At 38.2% G+C, this 16,979-nt stretch overlaps 1 protein-coding gene across 3 annotated transcripts in view; it reads left to right on the top strand.

Annotated features, from left to right (window-relative positions):
* Positions 1-16,979, top strand: part of RPGRIP1L (RPGRIP1 like) — a 95,005-nt gene that overhangs the window by 49,182 nt on the left and 28,844 nt on the right. The window contains exons 18-22 of one of the 3 annotated variants that reach the window (XM_069456291.1): positions 3,758-3,948; positions 4,362-4,445; positions 7,411-7,514; positions 7,970-8,130; positions 16,226-16,299. In XM_069456291.1, the coding sequence (XP_069312392.1) occupies positions 3,758-3,948; positions 4,362-4,445; positions 7,411-7,514; positions 7,970-8,130; positions 16,226-16,299 (614 nt within the window). Of the gene's footprint in view, positions 1-3,757; positions 3,949-4,361; positions 4,446-7,410; positions 7,515-7,967; positions 8,131-16,225; positions 16,300-16,979 lie in introns of all 3 variants that reach the window. The other 2 variants (XM_069456290.1, XM_069456292.1) reach the window with 2 other exon arrangements.

The following is a 16,979-nucleotide window of genomic DNA, read 5'->3' as shown; positions in this document are numbered from 1 at the left end:
TTCCTTTCAGCCTGAAAAACTTACTATGATATGTCTTCTAAGTTAGGTCTGCTACCAGTGAATCCTCTCAATTGTTATCTGGGAGTTTGTTTATTTTGCTTTTATTTCATAGTCTTGCTGTGTATCATATTTTTGGTCAACAGTTTGTGAGGTTTTTTTACTTTCAGCACTTTAAGTACATCAGACTGCTGACTTCTGGCATCCATTGTTTCTGATAAGAAGTCAGTTGTTAATTTTAATGTGGTTCCTTTATAATTGATGCTGTTTTCCAGGTTTTCTATTTGTTTTTAGCTTTTAACAGTTTAACTGATATGTCTAGATGTGGATCTCTTTGTGTTTATCCTCCTTGAAACTGAGCCTCCTGTATGTGGAGTATAATGTTATACGCCAGATTTGGGGAGTTTCCTGCATTTATGTCGTCAGTTTTTTTTTCTTTCTTTTTTTTTTGGCTGGATACAGTGGCTCATACCTATAATCCCATCACTTTGGGAGGCCAGAGCAGGAGTATTGCTTGGCCCAGGAGTTCAAGGCCAGCCAAGGCAACATAGTGAGGACCCATCTCTACTAAAAGTTTTTTTTTAATTAGCTGGACATGGTGGCATATGCCTGTAGTTTCAGCTACTCAGAAGGCTGAGGCAGGAGGATTGCATGAGCCCAGGAGGTCAAGGTTAGTTACAGTGAGCTATGATCAAGCCACTGCTCCCTAGCATAGAGTGAGACCCTGTCTCTAAAAAAATTAAAGAATTAAAAATTTTAAAAAAATTTTTTTGCCCTTTCTTTCTTCTCTTTCTTGGACCTCCAGTATACTTGTGTTGGTATATTTAATTATTCTCCACAGATCTCTGAGGGTCTGTTCATTTTTTTTCATTTTTTCTCCCATTCTTCAGATTGGATAACCTGTACTGATCAATCTTCAAGTCCACTGATTCTTTCTTCTGCCATTTTAGATCTCCTATTGAACCCTCCATAGAATTTTTTCATTTCCAGGAATTATACTTTTCAACTCGAGAATTTCTATTTAGTTACTTTTTAAAATAATCTCACAATCTTTTCTTTCTTGCTTTTTGTTTGTTTGTTTGTTTTGGGGTTTTGTTTTTTTTTTTTTTTGGAGTTGAAGATCTCATTGTTGCCCAGGCAGGATTCAAACTGGGCTCAAGTGATACTCCTCCCTCAGCCTCCTCAGTAGCTGAGGCTGCAGGCTTGTGCCACCACGCCCAGCATTATAATCTCCTTATTATACTCTCTATTTGGTAAATCATTATCATCATACTTTCCTTAAAAGAATTCTTTAGGCCGGGCGCGGTGGCTCACGCCTGTAATCCTAGCACTCTGGGAGGCCGAGGTGAGCGGATCGTTTGAGCTCAGGAGTTCGAGACCAGCCTGAGCAAGAGCGAGACCCCATCTCTACTAAAAATAGAAAGAAATTATATGGACAGCTAAAAATATATATAGAAAAAATTAGCCGGGCATGGTGGCGCATGCCTGTAGTCCCAGCTACTCGGGAGGCTGAGACAGGAGGATCGCTTGAGCTCAGGAGTTTGAGGTTGCTGTGAGCTAGGCTGACGCCACGGCACTCACTCTAGCCTGGGCAACAGAGTGAGACTCTGTCTCAAAAAAAAAAAAAAAAAAAAGAATTCTTTAAACATGGTTTCTTTTAGTTCTTTGAACATATTTATAATAGCTGCTTTGAGATTTTTGTCTTGCGAGTCTAATGTGGTCACTCTCAGAAAATGTCTGTTGATGGCTTTTTTTCTTGTATATGCATTATACATTCCTGTTTCTTTGCATGTCTCATGAATTTTTTGTTGAAAAGTGGACATTTTGGATAATATATTGCAGCACCTTGCCTGAGGTGGTTACTGTTGCTATTTTTGGTTTTTTGGAGACTTGTCTGGACTAATTCTAGAGTCTGTTTCCCTCACTGTGTGTAACCACTGATGTCTCTGCTAAGTTTTGTTTCTTTGTTTGTTTTATTCTTGTTTTAATATTAAGCAGGGATCAGCATAGCTTAGTGGTCAGCCAGTGATTGTTAAAAGGTGTGCATAAACACCTTGAGCCAGTAGGCTTCCACCCGGTGCTTGTGGGTCAGTCTGTGGCTTGGGGATACGTTCCAAGTTCAGTCTGCAAGTCTGCCTCAGCTTTTACTTTCCATGTTGACTAGTTTTCTCATTCATGCAGGGACGGATCACTTATTGGGGTCTTCCTTGGTTTCTCCTAAGCATGCACACAGCTTTGTACATGCCCACAGCCTTCCATACCATGAGCTATAGATTGGATCTTATCAAGGCCCACTTTGGATGTCTTTCTTATTCCTTGGATCTCCCTTTTAAATTATTGACTGGCCTTCTGATCTTTTGCTTTCCACAACCAGTATTGAGACCTCAGACTGGCTGCCATGTTGGCCCTACCTGATTGTTTGCCACTGAGATTGCTATTATTTTTTAACAGTGCCCCTGGGCATGAAATTATCTACACTTTGTTCCAAATATAGTCATCCTTCTCCAACAGAGGCTGCCAATCGTCATAGCCTACCCTACCCTTGTAGAACTTCTGTAACATGGAGCTGGGGGGATGGATGAGAGCAGTCCCACAGACTCATGCCATTTTTACTGAGGTTCAGTAGATCTTCTTCAGTGAATGCTTCTCAGTTTGTTCTACACCTTTGATCAATTTGGCCTGTGTCTATCATAAAACTTTATCACTTCCTTATCTACCACCTATATCCTTTTGTCCTTCCTAAAGTCTGGAGTTTGGGTTTTTTTTATTTTTTTGGTTTTTTTCCCATCCAGCCATTAAAAGAAGTATCAACACTTGAGAATAAAGAAAAGGATACCTCTAAATGAATTAATGCTTGAAATATAGGTTTAAGCTAGGCACAGTGGTGCACACCTGTAGTCCCAGCTACTCAGGAGACTAAGGTGAGAGGACTGCTTGAGGCCTGGAGTTCAGGCTACAGTGTGCTATAATCACGTCTAGGAATAGCCACTGCATCCCAGCCCAGGCAATGTAGCTAAGACCTTGTCTCTAAAAAATGGACAGAAGGAAGGGAGGAAGGGAGGGAGGAAGGAAGGAAATAAATATAGGTTTATTTTGTTTAAGTCAGGGATTACTTTCATACTTCAAAAAATCTAGTGCAGTGATTAAAATTTGTGATCAATATTACAGATTCAGCTTAGGTGGTACTTTTCGTTACTGCTGTTTGTTTTGGATGGTCTGTTTATTTTGTGGACATGTTTTGTTCTGCCACTATTAATTTGGAGTCATTTAACAATTCTCAGTAGTGCATATTAAAATTATAATAGAATTATATAGTAATATAAAGACTCCTTTGGATGTATAAAATATTTGAAATTTTAAAGTTTTAATATATTTTTCTTTAGAGACAAGCCTTACAAGAATATTCAAGTCAAAAAGAAGGTTGAAACTTGAGCAATAACACAGATAATGTCTTGGAGGAAGGCTAAGAATTCTGAATAGTCTCTGAATTTAATTATAGTGAATTAAAATATTTATAAATTAATTTTCACATCTTTGAATCGGTATTATCTTTGAGGCCTTACCTTCTGAAAGAAGTCTGTTTGAGAGATGAATCTATCATAGATCCTTTTGTCTTTATTTTATTCTGTAAGTCATGTGAGTTGTGAGTAAAAGCCAAAAATATTTTTGAAGTTGGGGGTAGTTCTTTGTTCCTCTTCAATTCTTACGGTTATAAAACTTCACTCTAGCATTAATTAAAATTATTTTTGTAATTTGACAGGAATATTTGAATTAACAGATCATCAGAAGCATCCCGCAGGCACCATCCATGTTATACTGAAATGGAAATTTGCTTACCTTCCACCAAGTGGATCCATAACCACTGAAGACTTAGGAAATTTCATACGCAGAGAAGAGCCAGAAGTTGTTCAAAGACTACCTCCAACATCTTCTGTTAGCACGTTAGTTGTAGTGAGTAACAGTGACTTTCAATTTCCTTTCAAATATGACTTTTTTTATGTCTTTTTTTATGTTTTATTTCAGAGTACTACAGGGGTACAAATACTTTGGTTACATAAATTGCCTTTGCACTGCCCAAAAAGCTTGCCCATCCCCCAGGCAGTACACACCGCATCCATTAGGTGTGGATTTACCCTTCCCCTCCACCTCCTTCTACCTGCCCGTCACCCTATGGATGTTACTTTCCATATGTGTACATTAGTGTTGATCAGTTAGTACCAATTTAATGGTGAGTACATGTGGTCAAACATAAGGCTTTGAATATAAAACTTAATAAATATTCCCTCACCAAAAAAAAAAAATAGCTAACGCCCTATCTAAAATGTAATGGTCATCATACTCAGTCTGACATTGGTTTGTTTTAGGCACCAAGACCTAAACCAAGACAACGTTTAACACCTGCAGATAAGAAGGTGTCTTTTGTGGATATTATGCCACATCAGAGTGATGTAAGTAGTAAACACTTAAAATACTGATTCTTTCCCATAGCAAATATTTGAAAATAGACGAAATATATTGAAATATTTGAAATAAATGATATAGGTATACTGTACCCTACCTGATTTAAATGGAAACAGATGAATAAAGTATGTCTTTTCCTGTTAAAATGATAGCTCTCTATTTTGGCATACAATAAGTGTTAAATGTTCATATTCTTTGATTTAAACTCTCTCATGGCCCCATCTCTCTCTCCAGCTACTGCCCCAATCCAATGCTCTCATTTACCAAAAAAAGGTCTTCAAAAAAATTGTCTTAATTCTGTTTCTCTCTTTTCACACTGTTTCTTAAGCTCACTGCAGTCAAGCCTTTATCCTCATTAAAACTACTCTTACTAAGGTCACAGTGACTTTCTCTCTGCCATATCCAGTAGTCAATTCTCAGTGACCATCTTAATCTCCCAGGAACATTTGACACAGTGGAATACTTGCACCCTCTTCTCTTGGCCTCTGTGATACCATGCCTTCCCAGTTTTCTTCCAACTTTACCAGTTAGACTTCTCACTCTCCTGGACCTGTGTCTAAATGTTGAAGTGCCTCAGCACCAATCCTTAAGCCTCTTCTCAGTCTATATCTTCCTTTTTAGGAGGGTTTGGGGCAGGGTCTTGCTCTGTTGCCCAGGCTAGCGTGCAGTGGCATCATCATAGCCCACTGCAACCTCAAACTGGGCTTAAGCAATCCTCCTGCCTCCGCCTCCCAAGTAGCTGGGACTACAAGTACCCACTCTCACACCAGCTAATTTTTCTATTTTTTTTTTTTTTTTTTTTTTTTGGTAGAGACAACTTGTCTCTATGTTGCTCAGGCTGGTCTCCACCTCCTGGTCTCAAGTGATCCTCCCACCTTGGCCTCTCAAAGTGCTAAGATTATAGGCATGAGCTACCTCACCCAGCTTCAATCTATATCTTCATTAAGAGATCTTACCCATTCCCATGACTTTAAAATGCATCTACATGCCAACACTCCCATGTTTATAATCCCTAAACTCGAACTCTCTGCTGAATTCCGTATTTACTTTCTTATTGCTTATTTCACGTGCAATGGATGCTTAATACGAATTTAAACATAACACATCAAAAACCAAACTTCTGATTTCACCAACCCTCTTCCAAAACTTTTGCCTCTTTCAATGTCTCCCATTCTCATTAAATTACTCACTCAGTTTCACAGGCATGAAATGTTAGAGGCAACCCTTGACTCCTTTCTTTTTCTCATACCCCCCATCCAGTTCATCCACAAAGGCTGTCACTGCTTTCAAAATATATCCTGTATTTACATCATCTACACCATTACCACTCAAGTTATTTCTCATGTGGACTTCTTAGAAAGTACTTTTTGTTTGTAATTCACATATAACAAATAATATGAACATAAATCTTAAGCATACAGGTCAGTGGATTTTTGCAAATGTATACACCTATGTAACCACCAGCCACATCAAAATATTCTATCTCACCAGAGCTTAAAATAATTGCTGGCATATACAAAGCATTTAATACATATGTGATAAATAAATGAATTCAATAATTATAATTCAGGAGCTGTTTTATAGCTGGCATTTATTGAGTACTTATTATGTTTCAGGCACTGTACTAAATGCTTTGTATACATTTGATTCATTTAATCCTCACAACAACCCTATGTAGTTCATACTAGAATCATTCCCATTTAAAGATGGGAAAAGTAATGTTTACAGAAGTTAAGTAACTTGCTCATGGCCAAAGTTTTACAACTGGTATCCTGATTCCTAAATAAATGACCACTAATGTTAAAAAGACATACATACATAGAGATGTTTGTTGTAATATTAGCCATGATATCTAAAACTTGTGAACTAGTTAAATGTCCAAAGTAAAATAGTTCTTTAAGCCATGGTAAACCCATCAGTGTAATAGTATGTTGTCATTTAAAATTATGTCCCAAAGTTTCATATCAGGAGAAAATATTTATGTTATAATATTAAAATTTTAAAAAATATAGCAGGATATAATACATTTATAATACAATTGTCACTATGTAAAAAATTTTTTTTATTTAGATCAAATTACAAAGACCTAGAAATTTAAGAAGTTATTAATAGATATTACTATTGGGTAGTAGGAATATGGATTTGTATTAATTTCTTTTATATTTTCTTGTTTATCTTTCATATTTTCTATATTAGATATGTTTACTTTTAAAAGAAAAAGTTACAAGCTGTATTTTAAAAATAAACCTAGGAAAAATGGTTAACTATAAACTGGTATTTGATATAGATAAAAAGATAATACTGCTTATAGGAAGTACCTACCTATACTAGTGTATGCAGTTTTTAAAGTCACAAGAGTAATGTATAATTATCATAGAAATATTAGAAAATATATATAAGCAAAACAAAAACCAGTAAAAATAAAATTAAATTTCCCCAAATGTATAACTCAGAGAAAATATTATGGTGAATTTCCTTCTGTACTTCTTCTCATGGAAATGCACATATATTTGATTGCTTGTCTGTATTTTAACAAAATATGATACATATTATTCTATAGCTAGCTCTTTTACTCGGTACTATAGTATGTACTCTGTAATGCCAGTAAGTACAGATCTACATCATTATTTTCTCATGGTTACACAGAACTCAGGTATCTGGATGTAACATACTTTGTTTAATGCTCTATTGTTAGACATTTCCATTGCTTTCAGGTTTTTTTGCTATTATAAACAATGCTTCAATGAACTATACTTGCAGTTCTTAAATTGAAGGTTAAAGAATAGTAACCATTTTACTGAAATATATTAAATTCAGTGTCATGTGAGTAATTATTTTATTTGCTACCAGTTTTTATTCATATATCGATATCTATATAAAAGTCTTTCAATGATTTGGGATTTAGTAATAAATATGAAATAAAATACATGCATGTTTTCACATTAATATAAGGAGACTTCTACTCCTTCTGAAGATATGAAGGAAATTTCACCAGAAATGGAGCATACTCCTGAAGTAGAAATAAATATGCCTACTGTTACACATATTCCCAAGGTATGCATTTGTATTAAAATTATTTTGGAAGGTTTAATTTGGTTCTTAAAGACTTTGTCCAATGAGTATTGACATGGTTCAGGAAATCACAGTATTTATTCTACGTTTACATATGACTTCCTTGCAATAAAAAGGTTAAAAATATGACACATGCAACAGCTACAATTGTACTGATAATTTGTAGGTATAGATGTGTGCATTAAAGTTTTAATGTAAAATTAATTTTGAGATTAATGCACTTTTTATTCTTAATGTATATTCAGATTTTCATTTATCTAAAAGATATTGTCATTTGTACAAATTTAAGTGGTTTTTTCTGACTCTCATATATATTGCATATCTGTATATTTAAGTCTCAAATTTACATGCTTTATTATTAAAGTGCTTCAGAAAAAAATGTTATAAAATGTGATCTAAGCAATAACAAATATATCAGTGCACTTTCCTTTCTTCAGACTTCACAAGAAAGCAGGGTAGAGAAGGTAAAAGAGAAGACTGAGAAAATGCAGCAAGAAAAAGATGATGATGTGTCTTTACTATCTGAAGGTCAGCTGGTAGTACGAAGCTTGTCATCTTCTGAAAATGAAACAGAAATCACAGAGGAATTGGAACCAGAAGGTGACTTTCCTTTTTAAACTACCATTATTTACTTGAACCTTTGCTTTCTTTGGTCTGTTAGAGAGAGTATGCATCATAGAACTTTTCATTTAATAGTAGGATCTACCTCACGATACCTATTTCTCTTTTTCTCCTTTTTTTCATTTTTATAATTTTTATTTCAAAATATTAGGGTGTAGAAGTGTTCTCGTTACATGAACAAATTGTCTAATGCTAAAGTTGGGGCTTTTAATGTGCCCGTCACCAGCATAGTTTACATTGTACTGGGTAGGTAACTTTTTATCCCTCACCCCTTTCCGCTCTCCCCCATTCTTAGTTTCTAATGTCCTTCACATACCAGCAGTCCCCAACCTTTTTGGCACCAGGGACCAGTTTCATGAAAGACAATTTTTCCATGAACCAAAGTCGGGGGTGGGAAGGCAGAGCTCAGGCAGTGATGCAAGTGATGGGGAGCAGCTATAAACACAGATGAAGCTTCACTTGCCCACCCACTGCTCACTTTCTGCTGTGCAACCAGTTCCTAAGTTTCATGGAAGACATTTTTTCCATGGATGCGGGTGGGGAGCTGGAGCTCAGACAGTAATGCACAGCCCAGTTCCTAACAGGCCACGGACTGGTACTGGGCCATGGCCCGGGGGTTGGAGACCACAGCTTTATACCACTTTATGACCATGTGTACCCATCACGTACCCATCATTTGGCTCCCACTTTCTAGTGAGAACATGTGCTGTTTGGTTTTCCATTCCTGAGATACTTCTCTTAGGATAATGTTCTCCAGTTCCATCCAAGTTGCTGCAAATGACATTACTTCATTCCTTTTTGTGGCTAAGTAGTACTTCATGGTATAAATATATCACAGGTGTGTAACATGTGAATATTTTCTCCCATTCTGTAGGTTGTCTGTTTGCTCTCATGATACTTTCCTTGGCTGTGTAGAAGCTTTTTAATTTGATCAGGTCCCATTTATTTATTTTTGTTGTTGCTGTGATTCCCTTTGGGGTCTTCTTCAAATTCTTTGCCTAGGCCAATGTCTGTAAGAGTTTTTCCAACATTTTCTTTTAGAATTCTTATAGTTTCATGCCTTAGGTTTAAGTATGTTATCCACTGTGAGTTGATTTTTATGAGAGGTGAAAGGTGTGGATCCTGTTTCTGTCTTCTACATATGGCTATCCAATGCCCAGCACCATTTATAGAATAACGATTCTTTTTCCAGTGTATGTTTTTGTCTGCTTTGTGAAAGATTAGATGGCTATATGAGGATGGTTTTATATCTGGGTTCTCAGTTCTGTTCCACTGGTCTATGTCTCTGTTCTTGTACCAGTATCATGCTGTTTTAGTTATTATAGCCTTGTAGTATAGTTTGAAGTCTGGTAAATTGATGCCTCCCAGTTTGTTCTTTTTGCTTAAGATTGCTGCTTTTGCTGTACGGGGTCTTCTCTGGTTCCATATGAAGCATAAAATTATTTTTTCTATATCTGTGAAAAATGATGTTGGTATTTTAATAGGGATTGCATTGAATCTGTAGATCACTTTGGGTACTATAGACATTTTAATAATGTTGATTCTGCTGACCTGTGAGCATGGTATGGTTTTCCACCTGTTTACTTCCTCTGCTGTTTCCTTCCTAAGTGTTTCATAGTTCTCCCTGTAGAGGTCTTTCACCTCCTTAGTTAAATATATTCCTAGGTATTTTATTTTCTTTGTTGCTGTTGTGAAGGGTATTGAGTCTTTGATTTGGTCCTCAGTTTGACTGTTGTTGGCTTACAGGAATGCTACTGATTTCTGTACATTGATTTTATAACCTGAGACTTGGCTGAATTTGTTTGTCAATTCCAGTAGTCTCATGACTTAATCTTTGGGGTTTTCAAGTATAAGATTATATCATCAGCAAAGAGCAATAGTTTGACCTCTTCTGCCCCATTTGGATGCCCTTGATTTCCTTCTCTTGTGTGATTGCTCTGGCTAGGACTTCCAGCACTATGTTGAATAGAAATGGTGATATAGGGCAACCTTGTCTCATTCCAGTTCTAAGTCGGAATGCTTTCAATTTATCGCCATTCCATATGATGTTGGCTGTGGGTTGGTCATATATAGCTTGTTTGGTTTTTAGGTAAGTCCTATCTATGCTTATTTTGTTAAGCACTCTTATCATAAAACAGTGTTGAATTTTGTCAAATGCTTTTTCTGAGTCTATTGAGAGAATCATATGGTCTTTGTTTTTGTTTATGTGGTGAATTACATTTATAGATGCGCATATGTTGAACCATCCCTGCATGTCTGGGATGAAGCCCACTTGATTGGTGATTGATTTTTTTTTTTTTTTTTTTGAGACAGAGTCTCACTCTGTTGCCCAGGCTAGAGTGCCGTGGCGTCAGCCTAGCTCACAGCAACCTCAAACTCCTGGGCTCAAGTGATCCTTCCGCCTCAGCCTCCCGAGTAGCTGGAACTATAGGCATGTGCCACCATGCCCGGCTAATTTTTTCTATATATGTTTTTAGTTCTCCATATAACTTCTTTCTATTTTTAGTAGAGAAGGGGTCTCGCTCTTGCTCAGGCTGGTCTCGAACTCCTGAGCTCAAACGATCCACCTGCCTCGGCCTCCCAGAGAGCTAGGATTACAGGCATGAGCCACTTCGCCCAGCCTTGATTATTTTTTTGATAAGCACCTGAATTCAGTTTGCTAGGATTTTGTTGAGAATTTTTGCATCTATATTCATATGGGATATTGGTTTTCATTTTTTGTTGCATCCTTTCCTGATTTTGGTATCAGGGTGATGTTGGCTTCATAAAATGTGTTGGGGAGGATTCTTTCCTCCTCAATTTCTGCAGGATAGGCATGAGTTCTTCTTTGTAGGTCTAGTAAAATTCGGGTATGAAACCATCTGGTCTGGGACTTTTCTTTTTAGGAAGATTTTTATTGCTGCTTCAATTTTGGTACTTGATATTGGTCTGTTCAGGAATTCTGTTTCTTTGTGATTGAGCCTAGAGAGGCTATGTGTTTCTAAGAATTTGTCCATTTCGTCCACATTTTCAAATTTACCTGTATAGAGGTTTTTATAGTATTCATAGATGATATTTTGTATTTCCATGGCATCAGTTGTAATTTCTCCTTTTTCATTCCTGATGGAGCTTATTAGAGTCCTTTCTTTTCTGCTTCTTGTTAATCTAACCAAAGGCGTGTCAATTTTGTTTATTTTTTCAAAGAACCAACTTTTTGTTTTCTTAATCTTCCATATAGTTTCTTTGTTATCAATTTCATTTACCTCTGCTTGATCTTTGTTATTTCTTTTCTTCTGCTGGGTTTGGAGTCGGTTTGCTCATCGTTTTCCAGTTCTTTGAAACCATTCATTAGATTTTTTATTTGTGATCTTTCTGTCTTTTGGATGTAGGCATTTATGGATATAAATTTTCCTCTCAGGACTGCTTTAGCTGTGTCCCACAAATTTTGATAACTTGTGTCCCCTTTATCATTTAGTTCAAAGAATCTTTTGATTTCCATCTTGATTTCCTCCTTAACACAATAATCTTTCAGCAGAAGGTTTAGTTTCCATGACCTTGTGTAGAGATGAGAGTTTCTGTTGGAGTTGTCTTCTAATTTTATTCCACTGTGGTCTGAGAAGATGTATGGTATAATTCCTATTTTTTTTTTTAATTTTTTGAGACATGCTTTGTGGCCTAGGAAGTCGTCAATCTTAGAGAATGTCCCATGAGCTGATGAGAAAAATGTATATTCAGTGGTTTTGGGGTAGAATGTTGGTGTAGAGGCCCATTTGTTCTAGAGTTCTGTTTAAGTCGATTGTTCCTTTGTTTATTTTCTGTTTGGAGGGTCTGTCCTGTTCTGTCAGAGGGGTGTTGAAGTCTCTGGCTATTACAGTGTTGCTGTTTATCATTTTGTTTAGATCAAGTAGGATTTTCTTTATGAATCGGAGTGCACCTGTGTTAGGTGCATAAATATTTACAATTGTTAGGTCTTATTGTTGAATTGTACCCTTCACCACATATAGTGACCATCTTTGTCTTTCATTACTTTTGTCGATTTGAAGACTAAGTTATCTGAAATCAGAACTGCTATGCCAGCTTTCTTTTGGCTTCCATTTGCTTGAAATATTATTTTCTGTCCCTTCACCTTGAGTCTGAATGGATCCTTGTGGATTAAATGTGTTTCCTGAAGACAGCAGATAGTTGGTTTGTGCATATTTATCCATTTGGCCAGCCTATGTCTCTTTAGTGGGCGGTTCAAGCCATTCACATTTATTGAGAGAATTGATGAGTGTTCATCCTGTAAAGTTGAACTTTGTTGCTTTGTTTTCTCTCTTGAGCTGTTGTGGTATATGGCCTTTGACCTTTAGCTTTTGGATGATTTTACATTCATGAGTATTTATTGTGCTGATCCATGTGTAACACCGTTTTGAGTACTTCCTGGAGAGTTGGTCTTGTCTTGATGAATTCCCTCAGTCTTTCTTTATTTCTCCTTCTTATGAGAAACTTAGTTTTGCAGGGTACACAATTCTAGGCTGGGCGTTATTCTGTTTGAGAAGAGTAAGAATGGGGCCCCAGTCTCTTCTTGCTTCTAAGGTCTCAGTTGAGAAGTCTGCTGTTATTCTGATGGGCTTTCCTTTGTAGGTTACCCGCTTCTTTCACCTTACAGCTCATAGGAGGTCCTCTTTGGTGGTTATTTTGGTCAGTGTGATGACTGCATGTCGTGGTGTCTTCCTGTTTGCAATGAATCTCCCACAAGTCCTTTGAGCTTATTGTACCTGGATATCTAGGTTTTTAGCAAGGCCTGGGAAATTTTCCTTTATTATATCCACAAATTGCTTATCCAGCCCTGTGTATTTTCTTCTTCACCCTCGCCAATGATTCTCACGTTAGGCCTGTTCACATCAACCCACATTTCTTGTAGGCTTTGCTCTTTTCTCTATTTCTCTGCTCTGTCTCTGTGACTGACTTATTTAATTGAAAGGTGTTATCTTCAATCCCTGAGATTCTTTGTTCTGTTTGATCTACCTCGTTCTTGAGGCTTTCCACTGTGTTTTATAATGCCTTGAATAAATTCTTCATTTCCAGGAGTTCTGTTTGATTTTCCTTTAATATTTCAATTTCTTTAGTGAATTTTTCTTCTAAGTCCTAGATTTTTTTTTTTTTTTTGGTGGTTTCTTTGTGTTGGTTATCCATTTTCTTTTGCATATCATTGAGTTTTCTTACAATCCATGTTCAAAATTCTTCTTCTGTCATTTTAATGTTCTGAATTTGGTTGATGTCCATTGCTAGAGAGCTGGTGTTCTCCTTTGGGGGTGTGCTTTCTGTTTGATTCTTCATACTTCCAGAATTCTTTTGTTGATTCCTCCCCACCTGGATCAGCTGTTGCTTTTTACCTTTAGATTTTCCTTTGGATGATAACACACCCTGTTTAGTCTCTGAGTCAGTAGACAGTATTTGTGGGTGAGATTTGACCACACCCTGTATGATGAGTAAGTAGATACGGTAACAGGGTATGTCAAATGTCCTCCCAGTCAGTAGGTGGCACTTGCTGGATGGAGCAAGCTGCAGTGTTGTTTTGGGGTCCTGTAACCAGCTCTTGTTCCTCTGGAGAGGCACTCTCATGCCTCAGGTGGTGGGTGGGGTCCTGGGACTTCCAGGTGAGTCTTTATTCTCCATCTCAGTGGGGGCAGGTTGGGGAGTGAGGCTGGGCAGAGCTGGGTTGGGTGAGCCTGCCCTCAAGCTCCACAAATGCTGTTAGCAGGTGTCAAAAGTCTGTTCTCTGCTTCTGGGCAAAGCTGCCAGGGAGGAGCTGGAATGGCCCCACTCAGCCGAAAAGTCTGTTTGTGGGGGTGGGGCTGTCTGAGACCTGCAGTCTGGAGCATGCCTCGCTCCTTTCCTTCCTCCCCTATTCCGCAGTTTCTCCTGGGCCTCTGCCAGCAGGCAGGACCTCAAGCCAGCGGTTCTCCCTTGTCTGTGATGCGGGCTGGGAGATTCCCTGCCCAGGATCACAGCCTGAGCTGGGAGTGCGGCCCTCCTGTGGGAGGAGGGTTGCCCTTCAAGCACGCTGATCTGCCCCTGAAGGCACACACACCTCAGTAGACTTGTTCACAAATATCCCTCTGTGCCCCCGGGTAATGTGATCAAGACTTGGGTGTATGGGATCTGGTCTGCAGCCCTGTACCCTGAGCCCCAGAAATCAATCCCTGACCCTGCCAGGGAGAACAGTGCTGGTCTCAAGTCACCCACAGGGTGCTCAAGCTGGATCAATGTCTCTGCCTCGGGATTTGCCCACCTCTGCTGGAGTCACCAGGCAAGCAGCACCTGGGAGGGGGCTGGCAGGTAGGGAGCTCACAGACTGAGTACCCCTCAGTCCACTGTAGGGCCCCAAAAGGAAAGGTCCCATTTCCTGCAGATGCCTCTGGGTGGTAGCTAAATTGTCTCTTTTGGCCATCAGCTATAGGGAAGGGGAAGGGGAAGGAGAGAATGAAGCAATATGAGGCCTGCTGGTCGGCTCAGGTCTGTGGGGCGGGAGGTGCCCTGAGAGAGATGTGAGCCTGGTGCCCCATCTGCAAGAGGCTTACCGCTCATTGGCGGCAGCTGTCTCTGAGCTGGTGTTAGCAGGTCTCTCCAACTACTCAGGAGCCCACCAGCAGTCCGAGATGCAAAGGAGGGGAAATTTAACTGCTCCACTTACCCTTGTTGCTGGTCTCCAAGCTTCTCAGGGGCCTTTCTCCTTCCAGTTCTCCTCCACTGCTTCTTCCCGTGGAGTCTCCTATAGTTTCAGGCACCCTTCCTTCCGACCCTCATCCAATCTATGTTTGTCTGCCTGTTTATTTATTTATTTATTTATTTTTTCACTTTCTTCTAAAATCTGTCTTTCTTACAGAGACACTCTGGCTGGCAGTTTTTCTCATCCACCATCTTGCCCCTCCCTTGGCGAAACCCTCTATAGCTATTGCTTGACAGAAATGATGGGATGTAGCTCAGTCAGCTTAGCTATTATTAGGTGGAATTGTTGTATCTCTTGTTATTTTATTTTAGAGCTCCAAAATAGAATACAAGTGCTACTGCTAACCATGTCCCCCGTTCATGGTTTAAACAGTTTTGTCATCACTTTGAGTTCAGTATTATCACCTGGATTAGTGTGGAGGTCTTGTTTTTCCCTTTGTTTTCTTCTTTGCCAGTCCCGTTTCCCTCAAAGTGTAGAGGTCTTGACTTTTTAAAAATTAAAACTAAGCACCCAGACCAAAAAAGACAACTTACTATATGGTGTCACTTATATAAAAAAATCTAGTAAAAACAAACTAAGCTAAAGTGACAAAAAGCAAGTAAGTGGTTTGGGGTCAGTATGAATGGGAACAGGGAGGAGTAGAAGGGAAGAAATGACAAAGGTACCTGAGGAAACGTTTTAGGGTGATGGATATGCTCACTATCTTAAATGTGGTAATGGTTTCACAGAATTATACTTATGTCAAAATATCAAATTTTAGCCAGGCATGTTGGTACATGCCTATAGTTCCAGCTAATGGGGAGTCTAAGGCAGTAGGATTGCTTCGAGGTTGCAGTGCACTATGATCATGCCTGTGAATAGCCACTGCATTCCTGCCTGGGCTTCATAGCAGGCCTCTGTCTATAAAATAATTCATTAATTAATTTTAAAAATATACCATATTTTGCAGGTTAAATGTCTACAGTTTATTGTGTGTTAATTTTACCTAAATAAGACTATAAACATTCTAAAATGTTTGAGTAATAAGAATAGCATTGACTTTTACACAATATTATTGATTAGGCTGTTAGAAAACACTTATTACCCTATGATTCTCTCTTTAAAATTTTTTTTCTTTAATTTGATACTATAATAGGCTATATTTTTCATTTGTATCTCCTTTACTTCTACCAAAACTAACCTTGGAATTTTCAGTCATTTTTTTTCTTTCTAAAATGCAGTATGTATGTAAACATATTTGTTGCTAAAAAAAATGGTCTAGACATAATTATCATTGTTTTCTTAAGGTTATCTTATGTTGTGTGCCTGTTTCTCTCTATGTCACAAGGTATAAATATAACTGGTTTAACGTGTGCAAATGCTATCCTTTTATTTTTTTAACAGATGAAGAGGACAGATCAGCTTCTGACAGCGATGATTGTGTTATTCCAGGTCGTATCTCCAAGAATATCAAACAGGTCAGTGGGAGAAACAATTATAACGGCTGGTGGTTAGCACTGGGAGAGTAGAATGCACAGGGCGCTATGGGAGCATTCAGAAAGCGTGCCTACGTCAGCATGAGGGGCCTTCGTCAGTGATGACTTCCTAGAGTCAGTACAGCTTGAGCACGTGTTTAAGATGATTAGGAGTTAGTGGAAAAGGGGAAAGTATCATTATAGGCCAAAGGAAGGAAAAGCCTGAGAATTTACGAGAACATGGAGCATGACTTGTTCTAGAATTCTGAGTGGTTCTAGGATGTGCCAACCCCATTACGGTGCATGTGCGGAGCCTCAGGGGAACAGGCTGAAAAGGTAGGCGTGGTCCAGAGCATTGAGGCCTCTGAGGATTTTTAAGAAATGGGGAAAAGAAGATCACTCATTCAATAAACAGATATTTAGTGAGCATTTGCTGTGTTCCAAGCCTTACCCTAGGGTCTGGGAATATAACAGTGAATAAGGGAATTAAGGATCCTGTTCTTATGGAGTTTGAACTCTTGTGTTACATTTTAAAAGATCTAGCTTTCAAAACTGTGAAAAAATAGATTTGAGCCACAAAATAGTTAAAATGTAAATAGATGAGTTGTATATTCCAGGTACTAAAAATAAACCAAAAATATAAAAAGTAAATAGATGATCCTACTATATAGTTATCCCCACTT

This window comes from Eulemur rufifrons, chromosome 23 (genome assembly GCF_041146395.1).
Source record: "Eulemur rufifrons isolate Redbay chromosome 23, OSU_ERuf_1, whole genome shotgun sequence".
Taxonomy (NCBI): domain Eukaryota; kingdom Metazoa; phylum Chordata; class Mammalia; order Primates; family Lemuridae; genus Eulemur; species Eulemur rufifrons.
The sequence above is the reverse complement of the archived record's forward strand: the minus strand, read 5'-3'. Positions and strand labels throughout refer to the sequence as shown.